Here is a 26,505-nt window from a genome sequence, read left to right on the forward strand (position 1 = left end):
GATCATCTTCGCGAGGGTAAGAATTAAAATGGCATGTTAAAGCCTGTGACGAGAACTGGAACGCTTTTGTGGCATGCATGGAGCAGATGAGTGTTGTATATAGCATGCAGAAAGAACTTTCTGGACAACAGGCGTGAGGCGTAAACAGTAGGTACCAACGCTGAGACTGACCTAGCGCTTTGCAGCGTGGATGTGACTAGTGCGCTCTACAGAAAGCTAGCCCTGGGCAGAGTGGGCGCTACTATTTCACAACCAGGTGTTGAAAAGCAGTTATTCCCTGGAGTGCATCATAAATTCTGTTTACATGTATATATAGTACCTCTTTTCCCAGCGATAAACTGTATAAATATTAGGTAAGATTACGACACAGAAAGGGATACAAGGAGTGTGCAACATTAACTTTATTATCACTCGAAATTTAGCTGGCAGCTCTCACACAATCCAAAAATATTTTTGTCAGAGGAACTCAACATTGTTCAAAGACAATAAAATGAGAGGAAGTGTGATAGTGGTAAATAAGAGGACACCAGTGAGATAGCCCTGTAGGGCTATTTTTCAGTGGATAGCGTAGAGCATAATGGAATATTGGTATGTAAAATAATTAAATAAAATTAATAAATAGAAGAGTTAATTGGCAAATTTCCCATAGGCATTTTGGAAGAACTGAATCTTCAAAAAAAGGTCTTTCTTCAACTCTATCCAGCTTACGGTATTAAGAGCATCCCTTCATAGTGGGAAGGAAAGGATATCAGTCAGTTCAAAATCCTAAATTGTTATGTGTCTATAGCAATAAAGAGCTGGATACTAAGCTACAAGAATGTAGGGTTTCCTTGACAACATCTTGAGAAAAAACACAACTATATAAAAGCTTATGGAGAAAATAAAAAAAAAATACAGTTGAGTTGGCCGAATGGTGTGGAACATGGGTTTTACCTATGTGACTGGTACGGGTCTGCGGTCACGGCGATGGGAATGCTGTGTTTCTACAGTTCTAGTTATTGATGCTTCCTTTTGCTCTTTTGACATTGATCTGAAAGTTGGTTCAAATGATCAATGATGCTGTCAAGTCTAGTCTCATTTTCTGTAAAGTATGTTTAAGTTAGTGTAGCTGGTGGTTTTTAGAACGTTTCTGAGTACTATCAGAAGTTCTGAAGTTATCTGTTTTTCTATGACAAATAAGAAACAGATGGAAAAATTAGTATGATATACTCTCGTTTGTGCATGTGTAAAAAACAGCTAACCTTGCTGACTTCTTGAGTTGAAGCAACTGTTCCTCTGAAAGCTACATTGCTTTTAAGCGCATCATAATTGTAATTACTCATATTTATGATGTGATATGCCTGAAAATACTATAGCTCATTACTCCAGCAATCTAAAAGTCCTGGAAATACCCTTCATATTCCTCCTGCAAAACATCTATTTTGTAGAAGAGGCACCATAACGTTCTCTGCTTTTTAACTTTTTAACTGCCAGCAAAAAAATGACTTGAGTGAGGAGGAGCAAGTGGAGCTCTCTCCATTACCACCCTATCACCCGGTACTTTAGACGCAAAGGTAGACTCACACATCTGCTTTTTCTCTCAGATGTCTAAGTTTTATCTTGGGTTGTAGACTATCCTTGTGAATTAATCCGTAAAACAGTCCTTCACCAGACCTGCTTATGCTGAATTAATACTAAAAAACCAAACGAAATAAAACCCCAAATCAACCCTGTATGATGATTCAGCATTTGCAGACTTACCTAAAACACATGAAATCTAAGTTTGGAAAAAAGGTCTGTGGGATTTTAATGGAAGATGGTCTGAGGCTAGCTGCTTTATTTTTTTTCCTTTGGGTGAGTGTCTACATGTACAGCCCTGCTGTTGGAGTGTGAAAATAACGCAAGCACTTTAAAGAACAAATTCAGTTCTTAGTGAAACACTTACGCTGTATGCACAACCAGCTGAACCTTTTCATTTTTGTCATTGCCTTAGCATTTTCTCAGCAGCCCTTAGGTCTTTTCCCTATGGGATCTATTACTTTTGCCTTCTGTTTTAGTTTTTTTCCCTTGTACTGGCTTTTCTTTGGCAAGTAGACCCGTGTTTGCTTCTAATGAAGCTGTGTCTCTCCCTTTTGCTGTTCAAGCACATTTTTGTCTTTAAGTTCTTTTCTCTTGGACTTTTTTTTTTTTTTTTTGTATGGTCTGACCAATATGTGAAGGTTACACTCCTCTTTTAGGGTGGCTGTTCTTGCTGTCTCAACAAAATAGACAAAAGTGCCATACGTGTCACACCTCGAGTACTGTGTTCAGTTTTGGGCCCCTCACCACAAGAAGGACATCAAGGTGCTGGAGCGTGTCCAGAGGAGGGCAACGAAGCTGGTGAAGGGTCTGGAGCACAAGTCTTACAAGGAGCAGCTGAGGGAGCTGGGGGTGTTTAGTCTGGAGAAGAGGAGGCTGAGGGGAGACCTTATTGCTCTCCACAACTACCAGAAAGGAGGCTGGAGCGAGGTGGGGGTCAGTCTTTTCTCCCTAGTAACGAGTGATAGGACGAGAGGAAACGGCCTCAAGCTGCGCCAGGGCAGGTTTAGGTTGGATATTGGGAAAAACTTCTTCACTGAAAGAGCTGTCAGGCCCTGGCACAGGCTGCCCAGGGAAGCGGCTGAGTCTCCATCCCTGGAGGTATTTAAAAGCTGGGTAGACATGGTGCTTAGGGAAATGGTGTAGTGGTGGACTTGGCAGTGCTGGGTTAACGGTTGGACTCGATGATCTTAAGGGTCTTTTCCAACCTTAACGATTCTGTGATTCTATGATTCTATGATATGAATCTTAGTAGTTGCTATGCAGTATTGATATGAGGGTAATAGCTGGCTGTCCAATTTACTAGAATGCCTTCATTCCTCCTGCTTTGAGTATTTATTAATATTCAATTTTTTCCAGATTTTTAATACTTGCTTTAAAAGATTCTGTCAATTTACAGAGCTGTGATCTTTGGGAAAAAAAAATCATGTTAAGTACCATGATGGAAATGTGCCTTTGGTCAAACAAAAGTTGTGTAGGCAACCATCATTTCTGTACATTCAAACTTAAGAGTTCACATCTATAGAAGAAATATTGCTATTTGTGATAACCGACAGCAATATTATGTAATGATTCTTCATGGGGATTAGTCCTCACAGGAGGATTAGGTGCATTTAGACATTTCAGATGTTACTTTACCTGCAGCAAAGTGGCAGAAATGATGAATGCTGCAGTGACTTGGAGATATGACTACTACAGAGTCACTATACGTAGTTGTCCATGACATACTGAGACAAAAATGAGGAACATATACCTTTCAGAGTTACTGCTACAGGCTCTGTATTTTGAAACTGGGTCAAGAGAATTGTAATTAGTATTTTTTAAAAAATATGAATTATAGTAAAAGATTCAAATGATACTACTCATTAATAATGCACAGTGTTTAACTGGGCAAAAAGTGTCTTCATTGAGCAGACAGTACATAATGATTAATTTAGAGTTTAGAGAAAGACAAAGTAATAAAAAAGGTAAAAAACTGTCTTTTTTACTTCTATACACCCAAAAAAATTACAATGCTAGGAAAATTACCAGTTTTACTGAACTGATTTAAGCAATTTCAGTTTGCAGTCTACATCATGTTGTGCAATTGCACTCGGTCTGCATGAATGTAACCCTGCTGGGAGCCATATTTCTTTTCTCTCTAAACACGCGCTTTTCTGTATCAGCTGAGGCCACAGACATTTCCCTGGAAAAATTTTCCTGGAGCTGACTTCAGCCATTAGTCTATATATGAAAGAGGAATTTAAGCTTCTACTGTGGCTAGTAGCCAGACCCCACTTAATACCAAGTCAGCCTGTACTTCTGTGTATTAGCGGTAATATCTCTTTGACAGTTTTACCAGATAGATATAGAATTGAAGATCACTTTTCATCCACTGTAGCGTGATTCATTGTTTAACTACCTCTATCAGATTCTTTGTTAAAGGTTGGGATTAATAGTCCGAAGTCCTCAAGTCCAGTCTTGCTGGTTTTACTCGCACACTGAATTCTGCTGATTTGGCATTCAGCTCGGGATCCTCCACGCTGGGAGCTCTCAGCTGCTTGCTTCACGCTGCGGCCAGGAGATGGGGTGAAGAACTGCCAGTGATACCATGCACTAAACAGCAATATGGGCATCATGAAGTGTCTCCTCTCTTTCCCACCCCCCTTTGCCCAGGTATCCAGTTGCCCTGCTTTTTATTGTCAGCAGAATACCAAATGCAACAGAACTCCCGTTTGATTTGGGGCTCCTTTGAATATTTGAAAAAATACACACCTAAACCATTACACTCAAGAATGCCTATGCCTTGCGTTCAAGCACATGATTTTCAGGCTGGATGTCTTCTCTCATACATACATGAAGATAAGGATTTAGCAAGTGCTAGTCCCTTACTACCATGGAGCAGTCAAATCACAAAGGTTCCTTGAAGTTTTCAAGCTCCTTTCTAAATCTGTTTTGTCTCTGTTTCACTCTTTGTGGTCAAAAATACGTTTGTCTGACAAAAAACTTCCACCTGTCCCTCCTAACAACAGAGTATTCATAACCATTTATATTCGCTTTCTCTTGTGCCAGCAATTATATTTTAGCTTAAATAGCATTTTCCTCTCATTCCCATGATATTCCAGAGAACAGCCCCTTTGTCTCACTCCTGTTGGTCTCCTTTATAGCCAGTAGTTACAACAAACATTCAAGCCTGTTTTGTGTCCAATTCGGATCGGTAAGCCTGATGCATTGCTAGACTACTGAACAAAAATGGGCTGCCAGGATGTCCCTTTTTTTTCTGGGCTGTGTTTTGTGGATTATTCACAGGAACAGTCATTGTCTAAGATTTCCTACCTGGCCGGTTGTGGAGTGGCTGCGATGTCTATGGTACCGTGCTACTTGGTGCTACCAAGATTTGGGTACCTATTTAGCATGTTCAAAGGCAGAAATACCGGTGTCCTGTGAAGACTTTTGCTGTGGAAATCTGGATGCCTTTTGGAATACGGACTCCTGTAGGTTAATTAAAAAATAGCAGCAAAAATCATAACAAAATGATCACACTATGTAAAATCAAAAACCTTCCTAAATACTTAATTTACCTTTTTAAATTTAGAGGCTGAGGAAGAAACTTGACTGGATTACACCTGTTAAGTTAAAAAAACCAAACAAACCTTAGAAAAAGATAAAAGAAAAAAAGTAATAATTTTTCATTTGTGCCTGATGGGGCTGTGTGTTTTTTTTTTTTTTTTTTTAACTGTTTGCAAATCTTCAGTGTAATGGTTTGAAACCCAGTCGTGTCATTTCTTTACGCCCACACACAGAGCTGCAGTAGTGCAGACACTGTAGCAGGCAAACCATATTACCAGCATCGGCCATTAAAACTCTTCCCACACCAAGCGTGGGCTGACTTCACCCCCTCCTCTCTTTGCACACACCCCACCACCCACCCTTCAATTTTCAAATGCTTAAAAAAAAGGGAAGAGAAAGACACTGAAAAAAGAAAACAGGATGCTTCGTTTCAACGCTATTCCAGAGAGACCTGAACCTCTCCACCTGCCTCTGAATTGGCCACCGAAAGGTTAGCAAGTGTTTTGTTATCATTTTATACAGACAGAGATATAATTAAATTCTAGATGGTAAGACAGAAATTTTAAAGTTATATTTTTTTTAATGTGATGGTTCTTTCACTTAGCAATGAGAAAGATTTTTTCCTAAAACACAAAGCATTTTAGTACTGGCCCCACTTCTGTTTTTAAGAGGGCTTTAATCAGTATTTTTTCATCATTTAGTCCAACCTCCTAAACTTTAAAAGACGGATTAGGGTTATTATTTTTCTGTTAGAGCAACCTGTTGATTACAGACTGCTGGCTGGAGGTTGTTAACTCTTTCCTAACAAGGGAAATGCACAGGAGCGAATTTGATGAAAGGACAAAAGAATGGAAGTACTTTGAGGTTTTTAAATGCTTTAAGCACTAACAGTCCTATTTTTTTTTCATTGTGAAGCCACCAACAGTGTTACAAAACCCACAGATGTGTTAGATATGTTTCTTTTTAGAAAGAAGTGGTGTAAATTTAAAATAAAGGCATATAATAAACTAGAAAGCATTTCTTATGACTGGAGCTGAGAAAAGTAGCAGTATAAGAAGTAGAATAGGAAATATTCTCTGACACAAATTGCATGAAGAGATCAAAAGGGCCAATACAATGTTTACTTACACACTGAAATGTATTTTAGCTAACAATGTTCTTACTGATTTAAGCCTTTTGAATGCTTTCATTTATGGATAATCAAGAAAAGGAGAATCAAAAAGACAGAAAATGGTATATTTAATAATGATCAAAACGGTGCTATTCTAGAATGAAGGAAAGGTATTACAGATCACATTCTTATTGAAAGGTTTTAATACTGTATTCTGGTACAGTGCTTACAAAATAAAAAAATAAAACAATTTCACTGATACTACACAATTGTGGAAGTACAGTGTCAAAAATATTTGTCCTCAGGATATGGTACAAGAATTTCAAAGTTCAGTCAGAGTGTTTTCTAGTTGCTTTGTACTTTTATAACATATGAAGCAGGGCAAAACTTCAGGAACAATGATTTCTTAACAAGTAGAAAGATTTCCCAAGGTCAGAATTTGAGCAGGAAACGTTATCATCAAAAGATTATGAGGGTTTCAGAAGATTAGGGAGTTGTTACACATTTTCATCCTAGTTCTGCAGGGGACTGAGGCTCTCAACTTTGTTAATACGGTTGTAAGCAGTCTGCACACTGCTGTTGGAACCTGCAGCCTTGTAAGATCAGATACATCCCTCAAGAACAAGTGGAAAGGTGAAGTCAGGACTTCTGTTATGAGACACTGCAAGGGATGAAGTCAAACTGAGAAAAGAGCAAAGGCAGAAATAGTTTTTAAGTAGAACAAGATTAAGAGTAATTTCTGGGCTAATCAGGAAATGTATCAGTTCCGTTTTGCTCGTTTGAATTGAGGTCTAGAAAGTGCCAGAATTAGGGTGCACTCATAAACTTTTCCATCAAACAAGTAGTGTTTAAAGTACCGGCTCAAAATTTATTTTAGAACTTGGGGTTCACTATTACTGTATTATACTAATACTTCAGTAGAAGTTCTGTCTAGTCAATCAAGGGAGTTCTTCATAACCATTGGCACCTTGTGCTAGCCGTCAGTGGTAGACTAGCAACTGGAAATGATAATTCCAGTGTCTGTATCTTCTGCTGACAGGAAGATATTGTGTGCTGTTCTCAGCATCATTGTCCTCATAAGAAAAATTAATAGTCAACAATCCTATAAGATACTTCCTTTTCATTTAAGTTTGTGAAGTACTTCAAAACATGTAGTTGATAGGGTCTTTGAAATCTATTTCCTTATTAGCAGAGGAAGCATGCTTATTGCTACTTTCACTCAATCACATCTTTGACTAAAACCCTGTAGGTATCGTTGAAGGATACAGGGTTTTAGACACCTGGGAAGGAGCCCTTTCCGCAGATACTTGGAACCCAGAAATGCATACCAATGGTATGTGGGTTTATCTCCTCAAATCCTGATTAAGACATGAAATGAGAGTGAAGTGCAATATAGCACCACATACTCCCTACTGTGTAGTACCTGACAGTAGGTTTATCTTTATACATAGTTAAAATAGATATTTTGCTGTATATGGAGCCAAATGAAGTTAACTGAGTTTCTCTGAGCAGGATAATGTTTTGAACTAAAATGAATATAAGTAATCTTGCATAGAGATTCCAGCTTAGGAAGTGACACCCAAAAATAGACTGGGTAAAAAGACAAAACAAAAATCACTTACTTTCAAATAGAAGTAATGCAGTGTAATACTGGTCCTCTGTATTGAGCGTACAGTTCAAATTACTTCTAGCCATTACAGCAAGATGTTCATCCATATAAATGGGAAGAATCATAGGATGCTGTGGAGTCAGTCTGATTCCAGAGTCACTTATTCAAGACTTAGAGATTTTAGATCAAGCTCCAAAAGATTCTGCTAAGCCCCGAAACCTGTGTGACACTGGCAGACATCCAGGCAGTCACTTGCTTTAGTTGTAACTTGCTTTATTTAATTATTGCTTCTTTAAGCCTGTCAGGATAAGAAGTTTGCAGTTCTAGCATTTAGAATTTGATATGCTACTGAGTGTTCTCAATAATGAATTTTAAAAGCTTATATATGTTTTAGAGTTGTTACTAGTTCCAGGATACTGCTGGAATTATTAATGTTAATAGTACAGTTTAAAATAAGTGTCCCTTTTAAGTATGTTTATCTTAAAATAATAATAGTCAGTCTCAAAGTGGAAAAAAATACAATGGACTTCAGCTGTGTGATAAAACTGAAGAGAAACTAATTTTGACTGGTTATGTAAAATGCCTGTAATCATCTGTTTGTATGATTTGATTCATGGCAGTACTCTAAGAGGTGCAGTTTTTTCTCCGTTAGTTTGTTGACTGTAGCATGCAATAATCCTCCAGAAGATCTCACTTATATGTGAAAATCCATTCCTTTAGGAAAGTATCTCCCAGTAGAGCTGGAACTAGTTGCTGCATGTAGTTTTATCCATATGGACAGAATAAGTCTGTAGATCAGAAGCATGAGTCATTGGAAAGCAGTTCACAATGTTGAGTAGTTTTCTAGATTCACTGATTTTAAGCATGTGCAGTGCTTAATGCAATTACTGGGAGCATTTCAGGGTATAATAGAAACTAGAGGGATTTTAAGCAACAATACTAGGCCCTTTTAAGAGCTTTTTTCCTCCCTGAATAACTAAATGACAGGCAAGAAAAACAGGACGATTTTGCCATCTCCAAAATTAGAGGCCTACTAAAATAGGGTCCAGAAACAAACTGAAAGCAATCCAAACAACAGGCAAAACTCTCCAAGATCAATAAAGCTGCGCAGGATGAAAATCCATTGACGCCTGCATCATGAGTCTATCATCTGAATTACTAAAAGAAAGAGTTTCCACTAAAGTGGATATTGGACAATCATAATATTACAGTTTCACCACTATCCAATTTACAAGATTGTGCTGGTTTTGGCTGGGAAAGATTTAATTTTCTTCATAGTAGCTAGTATGAGGCTATGTTTTGGATGTGTGCTGAAAACAGTGTTGCTAATACAGGGATGTTTTTGTTGTTGCTGAGCAGTGCTTACACAGAGTCAAGGCCCTTTCTGCTCCTCCCCCCACCCCACCAGCGAGCAGGCTGGGGGTGCACAGGGAGCTGGGAGGGGACACGGCCGGGACAGCTGACCCCAGCTGCCCAAAGGGCTGTCCCACACCGTATGCCGTCATGCTCAGCGGATAAAGCTGGGGAAGAAGGGGGAAGGGGGGACGTTCGGAGCGATGGCGTTTGTCTTCCCCAGTCACCGTTACGCGTGATGGAGCCCTGCTTTCCTAGCGATGGCCGAACACCTGCCTGCCGATGGGAAGCAGTGAATGAATTCCTTGGTTTGATTTGCTTGCGTGCGTGGCTTTTGCTTTACCTATTAAACTGTCTTTATCTCAGCCCACGAGTTTTCTCACTTTTACTCTTCTGATTCTCTCCCCCATCCCCCTGTGGGGAGTGAGCGAGCGGCTGGGTGGGGCTGAGCTGCCGCCTGGGGATAAACCACGACAAAGATACAGGCTGCAGCTATCTGAATTGGGCAGATGCTCATCGCAGTAAATTATAACCAGATTCAAAGCTACATCTTCCAACATACAGTGTTCCTAAGGAATTTTTACATGCCGGATACGCTGATTTTGTAACATTTTAGGGAATGCATATTCCCGTTTGGGATTTACTTAGGCTACTAGCAGCGGAGGAAGTAGCTGTTCCAGTCCACATTTTAAACAGATGTTTGCCCAGGGAACAGCTGACCCCTCACAGGACACCTTGGCGCTGCCGACTGCTGTGTCTGAGGACTCTTTATGAAGTCAACCCACAAACGAAATCTAAACTCTTAAAATGATCTTCTCACTTCTCTTGACTGTCCCCTGTCCTGTTTTCCCTACAGTTTTTCACAAATTTTAGGGAGGTTTGTTGAGCATGACCCAGTCACTTTTAACATTCTTGAAGTATTTTCCCTCCTGGTTACTGCTTTCGACCCTACCTAAGGGTGCCATTAGAAGCTGGTGGATAATACCCACACTGGATGAGTTTAGCATTTCATATGTAGCAAGTGTTTTCTCTCCACCATTCTTTGCTTTTCCAATACATCTTAAGAGAGATCTTTACTGTAAAGTTATAAGCAAATTACGTTCAGGGGTATAAAGAAAAAAATTCCACCATTGTGTCAGTGTATTTCACTGAATGATACAATTGAATGCAGTGTACAAAATGCCTACATTTCCAAGACAGCTGATTCTGTTTATGCGTTCCTACATGAATAAAGATAAAGCATACAAAGAGATTGAAATGCTACTTCATTTTCTTCTGTTTCATCTCTTCCTGTTTTCTGAAGGTTGTTACTGTGACACCAATGTAAAAAAAAAAGAAAAAAACAACTTCCTCCTTCTAACCTCTTTCAAGTTTTTGTCCTCGTTTCTTTCTGCTTGCATCAAGTATTGACAGAGATGAGACTTCTGCTGAAATGCCTGGCTCAATAAAAGGTATGTAAGCTAAAATTATTTACAGACTAAAGAGGATTCCACTTCTGTATGCTCTCTGGTATTATATTTAAGGTAGGGATCACCAAAAGCTTCTAAAAAAGGCAAAGACTTCGAGTATAATATAGCGTATTAGGTATGTTCAGAATGTTGAAAAGCTGCTTCTGTGTGGTTACAAAAATAAACTATCATGTCTACAGATTGTATCTGTAAACCAAGCCAGGGGATTGAGCACTGCATCTGCTTAAAGACTATGGTGCTCCTCTCAGTGGTGTAAAAAAATGATATCTAAGTGCAGGAAATAAGTAGTTACATGTTTATTTAATGATTTTATTAATAATGATGGGCAGTTGACAGTGCATTTACGTGTGCCATGCAGAAAACAAAAATCTTTTGGTTGTATAATCCAAGATTATTATAACCGTGCTGATAAAATGAAGCAAATTTTATAAAATATATTTGGAATTAAGGAAAAAAATATATAGAAAAGAGGAACACATTTGATTTAAAGTGATTTTTTATACCATCCTCCCTTACTAAAATACTTCATACTTCTATACAGAGTAAGACAGTTTCTGCTACACTGATTTGTCATCTGAAACTACTCCACTTTTTGACTTTTCAGTGTTCCACAGACCTACCTACGGTGTGTACCTGAAGGTATAATTCAAACTAGGAACAAAATAATTGTATTTAAATGGAATTTCATTGACCAGTTTTGATAGCTTAAGAAACTAATTCAGAAACTTTTGGACAGGCCAAATCCTGCTTTTAGTTTTGTTTATTGGAAATTTTTCCTTATCTAATTAGGATCAAGTTTTTATACTTGTAGTTCGATGCTACAAGTTACAAATTGAGCTCAGAACATCAGGTAGATGCTCTGTAACAGAACCTGGGGGATAATCAACACAGGAAGCTTTTCTACTCTAGGCAAAGACAACCTAGAACTAGCCTTGGGGTAGAATTAGTTTGAGATAAGCTATTTTTGTCCATGTACAAAGAAATATATTGGCTTTTTTGTATATAAATGACAGATGTGAAAAGTATGATCATATTCGCCACAGTAGAATACAAGCCACAGAAGTGTCACTTAGGAAGAAAGTATCATTTGTTTGCTGTGAAAAGCAGCAAACTACCACAGCTGGTAGAAATGTATTATTAAACTCTTAAAAGTAATGATATTGTGTATCACCATTTAGTTTAATGGTTTAGCATTAGTTAAAACTTTCCTTTAAATTTTCTGTAATCATTTAGGTATTTTCTTTGTAGAGCACAGAGCACTGAAATGATTCTTGGAATGACACTGTATTTTGGGCTCCAGAAACTTAACAGAATAAGCGAAATTACACAGGGAGTCTGCTACTTTGGAACTATAGGATTCATATTAAAAACATCTGTCCACTGCAAGTCCTACTAATTTACAGGCTGGCCTGGAAGGGCCCATCAACCACGCATGTGCATGAGGGTATTCAAAGAGAGAACGTAAGTTTGTGGCACTGGAGCAGGCTTATTGGAGTGGAAATGGAAATTCGGCATTGCCACACTTCTCTCCAGAGGCAGGCGGGGAGCACAGATACCATGACTTGTTTCATCTGATGCGTTAGGTGGGCTAGCTACGTGGTATTCAGACTTCACTTTTCCTCTTTGAGTCTTGTCTCTGCAGCATATGCTTTTTTCCCCTCAGCTTTTCTTTATTTTCACATCTTTGGAAAATCTACTGCACGCTTAGTTTATGAGTACCATTGGCTCATGTCTTATCACTTGCCGCTGTTTTTACTGTATGCTGTGCTTAAATTGCTATAAATAAAGGTGACTGTATAGCTTAAGAACCATCTTAAATGCACTTGAAATGTCTATAACCTCACTTTGCAAATTAGAGAAACCCGCTTTTATCCTGTAGTGTTAACCACACTGCAGAATATGGATAATAACTTAGTTCCTTTAACAAGCCATATTCTTCTAACATTTTTTTATCAGTATGGTCAATACCTATATTACAAAGCCACTTAATTGATTGTTCATGTAGAAATCTCTGAAGCGGACAAGAAAAGTCCATGCTTCATAACTGAGTTTGATTTATAAAATTCATGAGGAAGGAGAAGAGGCAAAATCTAACACATTGCTATGTGCAGATCAGATCATTTTACAGGTTGTTTTCTGGGATTTTTATTACACTAAAATCTCCGGGTGAGGACAAAGAGTCCCATCAGGCACTGATGCCTTTCCCGTAAGTGGTCTAACCCTGAGCCCACTGCAGCTGGGAGCAGTTCTCCGTTACTTCAGTGGCTCATCAGCCGGTTTGTTGGTGCCTGTAACACATGCAGAGAAGCTAACAGCCTTGCTTGTGACCAGAGGGAAAGCCAGAGAACACACCCCAGGGACTGTTTTTCTGTTTTTTCCTCCGCTTTTCCAATTCTTGCAATAAGCAAAGCAGATCAGAGAGAAACTGGAAGAAGCCTTGGCTGTGAAACATAAGTTGCCAGCCAGCAACAGAACTTCCAAAAGTGGTGCAGAGCGAGAAGCGTAGAGTAAGAGGTACTGGGTTCTTGGTACATCAGTTTTCCGTTGCTCAGGGAGACAGACGAGTATTTACAGTTGCACTGTGAGCTACACACAGGGGTGAAATAATCAGTGGGATTAAAGGCAATATCCTAATATGCAAAACCTTTTCCTTTGCAGAAGACTGATAACCAAGAGGGTTGCTTTATCATTCCGTGTCAATGGTGCATACATTTAATATGAAAACTACGTAAATTCCTACTCTATTTATTGAGATGCTAATGACATTTATTACTGAGCACATAACTCACTGACCTAAACCCGTTCCCTAAATTCCTACTCTATTTATTGAGATGCTAATGACATTTATTACTGAGCACATAACTCACTGACCTAAACCCGTTCCATTTGATTATTAATAGAAAGCAATTTTCCCATTTTTTCATGTGACGTGAGTGAGACACTATCATTTTCAGTTGTGAAGTAACAGAGCTTCTCTTGGATCTCCATCCAACTTTATATCAACTTACCAGCTTTATTAACTGCTCTAATAGCAACTGAGGAATACTCAAACACAATTACACTGTTTGCCATTTCTCCTTTATCTGAATTATTTGCAAAATTCTCAGTAACTACATGCAACAGAGATTTTGCTTTGAGTAACGGTAACGTAGTGTGTGTGTCATATCGAACCAGTCCAAATTTCAAACCATGTTTTTGAGTAATTTTTTTTACTGTTTCCCAGCAATGATTACCTATTAAAGTGATCCAAGGAAGGTACAGAAACACCACTACAGATTATGCAGTAAGGCAACAAATTGCAGATTTCACATTTAGCCACTGATTATGCCATTTCAAATGGGGTTTTTATGACTGTTTGCACAAGAGCAGCCTATTATTCATAACAGCCAATGGATACAGAGCTGTGAGTATAGCTGAGTAAGATATCGAATAAACATTCACAGATCGCCTCCTAATTTTCACCCAAACTACAATTACAAGAGGTTATGCTGATGACTTCCAAAACTACTTTTCAACCAGCTTATTGTGATAGTTTCCTAGTTTGTTTCTAAGAAAGAAAAAAAGACAAATTTTTGTTAAAATAAGTAGTCTGGACCAGCACCAACCCAGAAAATATTTGCACAGATTTCGTAAGAAGAGGTTTGCTTTTTCCAAAAAGGGTGTCTGCAAAGTGTTTTCATCTGGCATTGAAAGCATCTAAAAATAAGCAGCTTTAATTTATCCCACTATTTTCTGTGCTACCATCTTTTCTACTTGGTACATATTTATGTAAATCTCACTTGTAACGCCGGACATCCGTTTCATTTTGTTCACATATTTTCATTTTGCATCACTTGTTGCAACGTGTTTAGCCTTAGCTGACTTAAATTGGGGAAACGCAGATAATAGGCAGCCATGTTTCATGTCCTGTGTTTGGAACAGGTTGTCCAAAGAAGCTGTGCAGTTTTTATCCTTGGAGGTTTTCAAAACCAGGCTGGATAACGCCCTGAGCGACCTCATCTGACCCAGAGCGAACTCTGCTTCGAGCAGGTGTTCCGACTAGAGACCTCCTGAGGTCCCTTCTGACCTGAATTGTTCTGTGTTTCTATATGAACATTTATTAATGTAAATTCTTCAATTAAAAAAATACGGTACAAATATGTAATGGGAATATGGTTCCAGAAAATTGAAATTGTATTATTTCTGGGGTGCTGGGAGCCTCCATTTGCAAAGCTGATGCTCAGATGCTTTGGGTACTTATTGTGTGTTTTAAGTGCAATGTTCAGTTTCTTTATGCTGTACTGAACTTTAACTCCTGGCTAAAAAATGAAAGATGAATCAATTGGAAAATGAAGTAATTACTGTCTGTATAATGCCTGTATATAAGATTTGCGATATTCTTAATTGCTAACTTTCCCAGTCCAGCAGTTGGAAGTGTTTCTTTTATTTTGCTATCTAAAGATTCCTACTTGCTTTGTTTCCCCTCCCTTACAGATACATGAGCATATGGCCGATAACCTTTGAAATGGAGGCACAGAAGCAGCCTGCCTTTACAGTTGCACTGGCAGACCGACCAGTTCCAACCTCTTCTCTTCAGCCTGCGCAGGGTTCTTCAGATCTTAGCCAAGGCGGTGTGGTTCCTCACCAGGAGCAAGCACTGTCTCAACCTGTGTATCTAAAAGCCCTCACCATACCACTGTATCAGCCCGTCCAGGCAGGATGCTTTCAGCCGAACAGTCAGTTAGTGACTGGCAGGAGCTGTGTAAATCTAGACAGCAGTAACATACCTCTAATCCTGAATCCACTTGTTCCTTCAGAAGGCACAGACCAACCTCAGTCAGTTTTTCAGAAACAACTTGGGCAAACTCTAACATTGAACATAGTGAGCACTTTACCGGTTTTATCATCACCAAATTCTTGTGTAAATGCATCTATTGGAAGCCCAGGAAAATCAAAAAAAGCTGGGAAATGTATCTGCAAACACTGTGGACGAGATTGTTTGAAGCCAAGTGTCCTTGAGAAACATATTCGCTCTCACACAGGAGAGAGGCCCTTCCCATGCACCACTTGTGGAATTGCATTTAAAACTCAAAGCAATTTGTATAAACACAGAAGAACTCAAACCCATGTCAACAATACCAGACTGCCCTCAGACTCTGACAACGGTGGCATATTGGAGCGAAATGAGAAACCAACAGAGAGCATCACGTCGCACCAAGGCAGCAAACTGCTTAGTAGCACCTGTGAAGACAAGGGGATGGGGACGAAACAAGTGGGTTCAGAGAGCAGCGCTGTAACAGACACTAAGAAACTTCTTAATGAGCTTTCACTGCCGGCAGCAAGCAAGTCATCATCCCCTTCAGAACATCGAGAAACAACGAATCAGTCTTTTAGTTCAAAGGCTAATCAGGGGGTTCCTGAAAGAGAACCTCAAAGTTTATCATCTCCAGGAGCTTTGCCAAATGGCCAGTGCCACAGAAAGAAGATACAGGAGCAAAGAACTCCAACTGCCAATAAGCATATTCAGTTGCAAAGGCAGCAAGCAACCTCTTCAGAAAAGCAGTGGGATTACAAGCCATTTGACTGCAAGCTAAAGAAGTGTGAGAGCACTGACTCAGGGTACCTGTCACGCTCTGATAGCACGGAACAACAGATGGCATCATCCAGCCCGTTGCACAGCCTCTGTGAACACAGCACGGAGCTGGAAAATGAAACTGCCTTCAGCAGCTCAAGGTGTACCTCCGGAAGCAGTGCAAAGCTAGACGCAGCTGAGAAAGCTACAGCCTTGATGCTAGAGAAAAAGAGGCTGGAAGAACACATTTCAAAACTTATTTCTCATAACAAAAGTGTGGTGGATGATACCCAGTTAGACAACGTTAGGCCCAGAAAAACTGTCCTTTCTAAACAGGGAAGCATCGATCTGCCAATGCCTTATACATACAAAGACTCTTTCCATTTTGACATCAGAACTTGTGATGTAAATAGGAAAAAGAATCTTTCCCTTTGTTCAGCAAAATCTACCTTCGCACCCCTAGAAAAATGCAAGCCAATGTTTTTTCATTCAGTCCCCACCCAGTTCTCCACAACGATAGATACGGTGCCGGTCACACGAAGCAACTCCTTGCCGTTTGTGGAGGGCACAAGAACGGTACATGACAAAGCAGCTTGCTCAACACCACTTTCTCTTACTAAGCAGTCTGTAAATACAGGCACTGCCAGTTTGCTGCCTAGCAACAATCTTGCTGCAAATTCAGTGGATTCTCCTAATAGCCATCCCCGAGCTCTAGTCAGACAAACAGCAGTGGATGATTTGCCGCTCAGTAATGTGGTTGATCATCCTCCTCCGTCAGAGGAGCTGCAAGGGAGTAAAAAGCTTGGGGCTGGAGAAGTAATCACTGCTAAAAATAAGAAACACAATCAAAAGAAGTTAAAGATGTTCTCTCAAGAAAAATGGCAAATGTATGGAGATGAAACATTTAAGAAAATCTACCAAAAAATGAAAAGCAGTCAAAATGCCAAGAAAATTAAACAAAGGGGGAGTAAGATTACAGATACTACAAGCTTCACTCCTGATTCAAAGGAATCAGTCAGCAGTACTGAAATTACTGAGGAAAGAGATGGCAGGAGCTCTGTTGGTGACAGTCTTTCCTCCCTTGTGACAACAGGTTTAAACACTGGTAAATCAGAAGCCTGTCCTGATGGGCATCATGTTCTACAGAATGTGTCCTCCGAGGGAACTGCAGACAATATAACCTACGTGATGGAGACATCACATTCAGCAAACACTAGTGCACATACTGTAACGAGCAAAACTTCCCAAGACCTCAGTGGCAGTGACACAGATAAACACACAGGTGGCAAGAGCACATTTCTAGCTCCAAGCAGTTGTGAGCTCGGGCTTCAAAATACTCAGTGTCGGCTGAACACTAACAGAAGGAATGGTGACTGCTTGCCGGTACAGAGCAGCAAATGGGAAAACCCAAGCCCTGGGAAAGAATCCAGTACATTTGAACCAGATTGTAAAAGCACTTCAAACAATTACGGAAACCATAGCAGGACTAAGGAGACTGGGCAGCGTGCCCTGACACCCCTGTGGGGCCATTGCAACGACACCAGAGAAGCTGCAGGGAAATCCCAGAATTTACCATCAGAAAGAAAAAAGCTGAAATTTGAAGTGGAGAAGACACAAAACATTCTTTCAAAGTCCTGCCCTAGTCCCAGTAGTGAAAACAATGCCGTAAGTGAAGCAGAGAGCGTCTCTTGCACCAACACTCCGTGCCTTTCCACAGCGCCAGTGAAATTCTCCAGTAAAGCAGAGGAGCGAAAATTAAGCACAGGAATTAGTGAATCCACTGACGGTACTGAGAATGTGGAGTATATGAAAACAATCAACCTCCCCACAAAAGCTCTTAATGACGGTGATGCTAACCTTGTTTCACATTCAGCAGGTACCTCAAAAGCTTCATTTGTGGGATTTTTAGGGCCTGAGTTAAGGGGAAGTGAGTGCAATTCTTTTGCCTTGCACAATGCAACAGATAAAGATGTCAAAACATGTCTTGTGAAAACAGGAGCAAAAGTACTACTTTTCAGTGATAATGCTGTTGACGTATCTTCTAAAATTCATCATCTGCAATCTGGTCGTTCAACTCCAGTCCCACAACAAAATGCCTTTTCTCCAAAATATATCCTTAAATTGCCACAGGACAAGAGCGCCTCAGATTCGTCGGTTTTGCTTAGATCAGAACAGAAGACGACACCTTGCACATCTGTGACAGGCACCTTACCCAGCGCCCCCTGCTCTTCCAACAGCGGATCACTCAGTTTGCATTCTAATGATCTCATTCGGGCCCCTTTAAAATTTGAAGTGAGACAAAAGGCCAGCAAAGGAGAGCTACGATGGAATGTGCATGCAAACTGGAAAACCCCAGTATTTTGTTCACCAGTCAATTCAGAAACAACAAATATCCTAACCACAGCGGATAACACCTTTCATAACCAAAACTTCAGGCAGCAGGATATTATAAGAGACGCTTGGAAAAACAAACAGAACAAAAATAAATTAAATTATCAAAGGCAAACAGAAGAGAAGTGGATGAGCATAACTACTTCCTCGACACAGACCCCAAAGAAGAAAATATGCTTTACTTCTCTGTATACAAGTGGTTTTTTCATATCAGCTGACATCAAAGAAGAGAGGAAGGTTTTACATCACCTTTGCTCAGGAAGTGACTCTTTGATAATGACGTCAGCTTCTAGCAAGGGTGCAGAGCCAACAGCCATGGGATGGGAGAGAGGTGGAAGCCCATGCGTTCTTAAGGACATTCCACCAACACCGCAGGACACGCAGCATTCTCGGAGCTCAACAGACAACCCCACTTATTTTTGCCATTCTTTTGGCACTTTTTATTGCCACGCTCTCACCACTCACTGTAAAGAATTCCCAGCGCTACCCCCCAATAATCTGACTTGCTACTCTGGAAGTTTAACAGTATCGAGCACGAAGAGCTCCTTCCCATCACTAAATGCTGAACCTCAATTAACTTGGTGCTGCTTAACGAGAAGCCTTCCTCTGCCTGCTGAGCAGAAGGGGAACGCAGACTCGGCTTATTCCTCCATGCACACCTGTGACAAGGAATCTGGCGATGAACGCACACTGTCAAAATATGACATTTCTATTTTCAAAATGAAAAATATTAGCAAGACTGTGGCATATGGCTTAACAAACAGGAGTTTAAAAACATTGGTTTCATCCCTTTCTAAAGGATCACAGACGCAGGAGGTAATATTAATAATCCTATTTCTTTTCTCAAGAGGGTGTAATTGGCTGACACACACCCCACACCCCCTGCAATTAGAAAAAGAAAAGAATTATCAGAAGTTTATTTATGGACATTAACAGGCATTTGTTGATACAGAATTTAAGTTTCTTTCACTTGGGAATTTCAGTAGGAATGCTGTCTAGTGCAAAGAGTGTATTTCTATTTCTTGATTTTTCCCCTTATGAGTATATTTTATATTCTTCTGTAACAGCATATGTATTTCACTGTTTTAATTTTAAATTAATATTTGAATTAGAGTAGGACTTAAGTAGACCATTAATGTCAAGACCTGGAGATTATACTTGGAGATACCTGGAGTCAAAGACGGACTGTGTACTAGATCTCTCATCATTTAGAGACACTGAAATGTCAACAAAACCAAATTGCATTTATGCCCTGTGAAGTGTTTAAGGCTTGAAAGCTTTTCCTTTTTAGCTAAGTGAAGATAGACTAGTCTATCTGTACGGATCCTAGAACAGCTCTGTAAGACTAAGCTTACTCTTTATATAGGAAGAAGAATACGAAAGAACATACACATACACATATGAAAGAAGATCCACAAAAGCAGTGAGTTGTTTTATTTTATCAAAGTAGATGGACAAAGTGATGAGAAAAAACTAACACTCAAATTCTAGGAAAAATTCAGAGCTGTGCTGTTTAACTACTGTGCTATTCACTGCTATTTATAAAGAGCATAGATTTCCAATCTCTCAGTTAACGTAATTCACAATATTCATGTACTGTGTTTTTTTTCCAGTATTCTCAACAGTTAAGCTCAGCAGCTCCTGGTGGTGCTTTCAAAAATATTTCAGAGCAAAAGAAGAAAACGGTAGTTTGCAAAAAGGAAAAACTGTCAACAAATAAACTCAAGGGGAGCCACAAACAGAAAAAGATTAAAGTCACCCCAAAATGGTAAGGAATGTGGTTTTCAGCTCCCCTAGATACAAACATAATTTTGCTAAAATGGGTGTAAAAAGTCCACAGAAAATAAAAAGGCATCCCCAAAATTCAACCTTGTCAAAACTGGGGGTAAAAATAAACCTCTCAGCGAGAGCTAATCCCACATTGCAGCAGTTCCACAAAGGTAAACTATAAAAAATATCAGTATGTTGTTTACTATCAGGAACAGACTTTTCTAAGCACAACAGACATATACCAAAGCAAGATGCTGACTGGGCAGTTGCCTCTCACTATGCTTTAGAAATGATTCTTATCTGTCAAAATTGTCAGCGCTTACTTTTGTTTGAAGGGAACCAAAATACTTCGGTTTTTAATCCCGTTACAGCTAAAAGCAGTGTGCGAGACCCTTTTGTCCTCAGAAGATCTATCTCCTGAACTTGTATTCACAAGAGAATGCAGAATAATAAATATCACGTTCTAACATAAACTAACAAAACGAGGATCATTCGGTTTAAATAAAAAACAGGAAGAATTTGAGTATAAAACTATCAAAGGCATATTGTGTCACTCAGCACAGTTTCTTCGTATTTAATGGGAGTTCATATCAGTGGAAGATTTAGCCTCCAATTTTTCAAGAGTGTGGGGTAGCAGAATGTCTGATGAATTGCTTCAATAAGAAACACATATTGTGTGCATACATCCCTCTTATTTTATTTCATGACCAAAATCAGACAGAGTGACTCCCTTGTGGACAAATCAGTGTCAGTAACTTAATCGCCGTGTCTAGTCTGGCAAACAGCACTGAATTGTGAAGGATAATAAGAACAAAAATAGAAGACTCAGGTCTACATTGTCCAGTCTAGGGACATTCTTCTAGGACTTTTTTCTGGTTTGGTTTTTGGGTGTTGTTTTGTTTTGTTTTTCCCTGCTGGTCTTAGAATTTATTTATTTGGCTATATCAAATAAGTACAGGGACTCAATTAAGAACAGGGTCCTGAAAGCTCAGGTCATACATATTAGTAGCTAACTGGCCAAACCATTAATCCTTCAGTGTAATATATTTTTTCTAATACACCAAACACTTGCATAAGCATGTCCTTTTAGATTTACTTATTACTCTGTGTATAGCGACTGATTCTGTCGATATAGGAATGGGACCTTCCCGTGTACTTTAGTCTCAGTCATTGAGAGTTACTGAAAGATCTAGCTAGAGTAGAACACAAAGCAGAGTTGGATTATTCAGCACGAGTCTTCTAAATAACTGAAATACTTATGTTTTCATTAGTGATGATGAACAGGTAGCACATAAGAAGTGAAATGAAAAGTAAAAAAGCCAACAACTGTGCAGTCTCAGGTGATTCCTGTGCGATTCAAGTCTTTATGAAGTATGTCGGTTTAAAATTCCAGATACAGGAAAAAGGATTTGTTATTCCTGAATCCTTTTCTCTTAGCAAACCAAGGATTTACTGAATCCTACTGAGGAAAAAAATAATGAAATAATTGTGGGTCTCTTGCCTAAAATCCTGATTTTTTTTTTTTTGAGTCGACATAAACGAACATCTCCTTCACAGTTGTAAATTGCTGTTAGACTTAGATTTACCTGATGATGTGGGATTATTCTACTCTGGCTGCTTTTAAATAGCACATATTTATTTACCCTTTCAATGCCATTGGCGATGCAGGTACAGAGGGAGGCATGTACATGGATATGCTCAGTTGAACCGGCTCAGCAAGCGACACTGTTTTCCAAATAGAACACTGGATGCTTTGAAAAAGGGCTATTCGTCACAGCCCTGTAAATTTAATAAGTATAAGAAGTGCCATTCTCCCCCATCAAAGGTACAAGGTAAGTATTTTGCATATTTTTAAATGTATTTAATGTTTACTTTTTAAGAGAATGAACGTTAGCAGTGTCTCTGATAGGCACCTCTTCCACATGGAACTGCAAAACCACTTCTGTCCTTCAGTATGGCCTGCGAGTAAAAATACAAACATCTCACACGTTTTCAGAACTGAACGCACAATGATCTTCAAACACATACTTACATATGTGAATTGGACAATTAGGAGGGCATTTTAAAAAGAAATAGCTCAAAATAACCTTCCACTAGAAGCCTAAACAGTTTTAAGATGGATCTTTATCAGTTTCTGAAACAAAATTGTATGTTTGCAGTGTGAAATGAGTTTGGTGCGTTGACTTGTTTTCTATGTTTCGATGACCACCCCCTCCCATTTAATTGGCGGTATTAATGCAAATGATGCTTATGCCACAACCATCTTGGAAGCAGGGACAAGACCTTGTGTTCGTTCACAGCAGATATGAATAGCTATTACTTTGCAGGACAGTAATGGCCAATAAAAAAAAACCCAAACCCAAACACATATTGAGTAAATGAGAAATTTAGATTCTCAGGCTTAGAATAAAAATTTACAGAAAATAGTAAAAACATAGACATTAGTTCAGTGATACGATGAGAAATTTAGGAAGTTCTATCATGTGGGGGAATAAAAATAAAAGTAAAAGTTTCTTCAAACTCTTTTCAATAGAAAATTACCTACACCAGCAAAAAGACACATCTTGTTCCGCCTCAGACAAGCTGCTTTGCAGAAGGAAAAAAGAAGGAAAGAATAACTCAGGAATATTTTCCCATACTGAAAATCTAAACCATGTTAAACAAAAAGACAAAATGGATAAAAAAGTAGGTATTGTACCTTCATTCATGTATTACTTTTTATTAAAAGAAAAAAAGATATTGGTAATTAAAACTTGAATTATATTCAGCTGTTTTAAAGTTCAAGTTGAGACTACTTTGTACCACAGATTTTTGTTTAAAAATGTGTAAAAGGTATTTTTGGGGTTAAAATAGAACGAAAACCTACTAATGTTAGAATTAGCTTTTTTTAAAAGAACAATTAAAGTTGCGTCAATTAAAAAGGATATTTCTCGTGCTTGCTGTCAGAGGATCGATTAGCACTGATGTTGGAGGTGCCAGTAGATGTAGCACAGAGTATCCTGAGACAGACACAGGGAGCTTGAAATCAGAAAAGCGGGGAGGGCAGCAACGGCCACGTAGCCGTGGGAAGAATGCACATCCAGCGTCGCAACTGAATTTCTTGAGCCCTTTGTGGAAGCCAGAGCTGCTGTGCTTTCAATGCCACTGCCAGCGGCTTGAGCGAGAAGGGGCCTTCGACACCTCTGCGCGTGCTGCAAACAGCGCTGCTGGAGGCAGTGTCAGCACAGCGCCAGGAATGTTCTGTGCTTATCCTAATTCTTGTACTTTTCCCTAGACTTCTGCTGGCCACACTTGAAGACAAAAGCTACTGAGCCAGACTGCTGTTATGTAGCATGAGCACTGATTCTTCATGTAGCATAAGCAGTATCCCATAACCTAATCCTTAAAGTGTTTTTTACTAAGTAATTTTATTTCCTACGCATATCTCATCACCTCAGACGTTGTAATATTTCTTACAGACTCATCACAAACCTTTCCCCCTACATTGCACAAACATTGTTGTAATACGTATATTAAAATATCTTAATGAAAAGAACGTCATCCTAGACAGTACATACGAATGCAGCTTGAAACCCCTAACCCCTACCATCCATAAATTGTTAGCGTGATCCACCAGCTAACCACAAAGAAAAACACCTGAGGAAAAAGTACATCCTTTACTACACCTCCCACACACACTAGGAGAAAGAAAAAGTTTTCTCATCAAAAGAGAGATGAGTAACTTGGTCTGCAGTAATGAAAAAAAAAAAGAGTGCAAATCTAATTACAACTGTATAAATAGCCTTAATTACTCAGTTGATATGAGTTATAGCAGAGGTAAATGTTTTCTACTGATATGGTCAACTTAGTTATCATTGCACTTTATAAAGGATGGAATTGCTCTGGATTGAAAATTTTAAATGTAAATTTCTTTTTTCCCCCTAATTTCTACAGGACATTTCTGGGCAAATCAGGGAACACACAAGAACAAACTTCTCTTTTCAGAACATTACAGCTCCTCTGGAAATATCTATGACAGCTCATTCCTTTTCATCCACAGTTAATACAGCCATGCAGCAAATCAGCGGCGATGTGGAAATCCGCTGTTTAGTGACACAACCACTTGTGCTTCAGCGACCAGTCCCAGGGGAGTCACAGCCAAACATTCAGAGTGACTCAACGGCACCTTCTTGTTGGTCTTGCCCTTCTGGTTTTACAAATACAGGCACAGGTGACCAACTTGACAGCACAAACTCAGAGACTGCTGGCCCTCTTTCCTTACATCTAGAAGCAAGCCAGGAAAGCAAACTAAACATAGAGTCAGAGAGTCAAAGATTTGGTACATTAGACCCGGTGATCCAGGCCTCAGGAAGGGAGAAACCTCCAGTTGAAGAAAACACACATTCATCTCCAAAAGAAAACTCAACTCCCAGTTCCCAGCCTGGATGTTCACGTTTACTCGGCTCCAAAGCAGAGTCTCTTCCCGAGTCCCTCACAAGGGCTAAATTACCCAGTATAGAATACACAGAGCGGGCAAACTTTTCTCCAAAAATGCTTGACCTTCACGGAAGCGCAGACAAGAACGGAACCCACCTGCAGTCAAACAGCAATGTAAGGCCACACGAAACAGCTATGGCTACCTTTAAAAAGCCCCCAATTACTCTCAGGTCCCCCGAGTTCAAGACTTACTCTGCAACACCTTCCAAGACATACAAAAAGAGAGGTTTAGAGATGATGAGGAAGCAAACCAGAGTTGAGTATGATGACACTAGCAGTGATGATGAAGATAGGCTTGTTATAGAAATATAGCAAATAGGCTGCTCAGAAGATGCTTGGATGATGGCCCGTTACAGAAGGAAATACCACGGATGTTTGATCTGTATTTCTGAAGCACCTTAAAATCAGAAAAGCCATTCCTCTGTGCAATAGGCAGCATTATCTTCTGAAGAGAGCCCTTTATTTCAAGGACTCAAACTTTTTTAAAAAAGCTTATCTGAAGCAAAGAGGGAGCTGGCATCACGCATTTAAATGCAAGTGGTAAACCTGTGTTTATGAGGGGTTTCCAGCATTGCTAACATTCTTACCAGTCCTGCATAATTCCCACAAGTGCTAGCTGCCCGTGGTTGTATTATTAAGAGGCTGTAGTGTATTTATTTACTCCTGACGATACCACAGGCAGCAGCTTCCTCAGCATATGAGCTAAGATTTCCTGGAAGGGCATGGTTATATTCTCTTCTCGATACTCCTCTTGTCTCGTAGTCACTGCCATCCGTTCTGGGAGTGATACACTGGCATTAAGGGGAAGATCTGTCCCCTAAGTATCTGTGATATTGGAAAAGTCCAGAAAAATGCCAGTCTTTTTCCATGTTGCACAAATGTCAACGCTTCTTTGTGACAAATGACACAAGCATGCTTTGCTTTGTGTTTTGTGCCTTTTATGCCAAGATCTACTCCAATATTCTTGATTTCTAGTTGGAGAATATGGGTGTTAGCTATTGATATTTCCTTGTGGTAAAATTTCTGACAAGGATTTTCTCATTATATTCATCACATTGTGCTCCAACCGGTGTAATCTAGAATGTTTCATTTTTGTTGTAATCTTGAGTTTAACTGCAATGATGCTATTTTATTGAGAGTAAAGAAGCTATATGGCATAGCTTGTTTTCTTTTTTTAACAAAAAGTTTTGTGCTACAAACCCTAAAATTTACTGGTTTCTATGTGAATAAATAATTAGCTATTTTATTTGACCAAGTGTATTCACTTGCTTGATTAAACGGATAAACATTAAAAACATTCCACTTCTACATTATAGTCAAATTCTATACTTAAACTTCCACCATTCTTACATTGTGAATCATTCATAAGGTTTTATGGATTAACCTACATGGGATAGTTGGAATTGCTTTTACTTTAATCATGCACAGGTAAGGTTCTATAGATCATACTCACAAAGAAATCTAGCATACTACATAAGAAAAATAAATGTATATGTGCAAAAAGATGCCAAAACAGCTAACAGAGATAAACCAAGTGCTAAGTCCCATGCAGTTCCTGTGTTTTCAGATGGCTTATGAACACGACAAGACTTGAAGTCGTCCGTAAGAGCTTCACCTTCAGCCTCAAATTATGTTCATAAATTTATTATTGGTAGAGAAAACAAAAATC

At 39.3% G+C, this 26,505-nt stretch overlaps 1 protein-coding gene across 6 annotated transcripts; it reads left to right on the forward strand.

Annotated features, from left to right (window-relative positions):
- Nucleotides 1-26,087, forward strand: ZNF831 (zinc finger protein 831). Of its 6 annotated transcripts, none has more exons than XM_087750334.1 (8): nt 1-16; nt 10,483-10,630; nt 15,122-19,406; nt 19,957-20,013; nt 20,204-20,358; nt 22,029-22,192; nt 22,894-23,045; nt 24,294-26,087. In XM_087750334.1, the coding sequence occupies exons 3-8, from the start codon at nt 15,126-15,128 to the stop codon at nt 25,146-25,148; spliced, it is 5,664 nt and encodes a 1,887-aa protein (XP_087606460.1). In that variant the 5' UTR covers nt 1-16; nt 10,483-10,630; nt 15,122-15,125; the 3' UTR covers nt 25,149-26,087. The 6 variants fall into 6 exon arrangements, with proteins under 6 accessions (XP_087606460.1, XP_087606459.1, XP_087606463.1 ...); XM_087750333.1 differs by lacking the exon at nt 1-16 and adding an exon at nt 5,367-5,596; XM_087750337.1 differs by lacking the exons at nt 1-16; nt 19,957-20,013 and adding an exon at nt 5,367-5,596.
- The last annotated feature ends 418 nt before the right edge of the window (nt 26,088-26,505 follow it).

Source organism: Nipponia nippon, unplaced genomic scaffold (assembly GCF_047370975.1).
Source record: "Nipponia nippon isolate SJK-2023a ecotype South Korea unplaced genomic scaffold, ASM4737097v1 scaffold_13, whole genome shotgun sequence".
NCBI classification, from domain to species: domain Eukaryota; kingdom Metazoa; phylum Chordata; class Aves; order Pelecaniformes; family Threskiornithidae; genus Nipponia; species Nipponia nippon.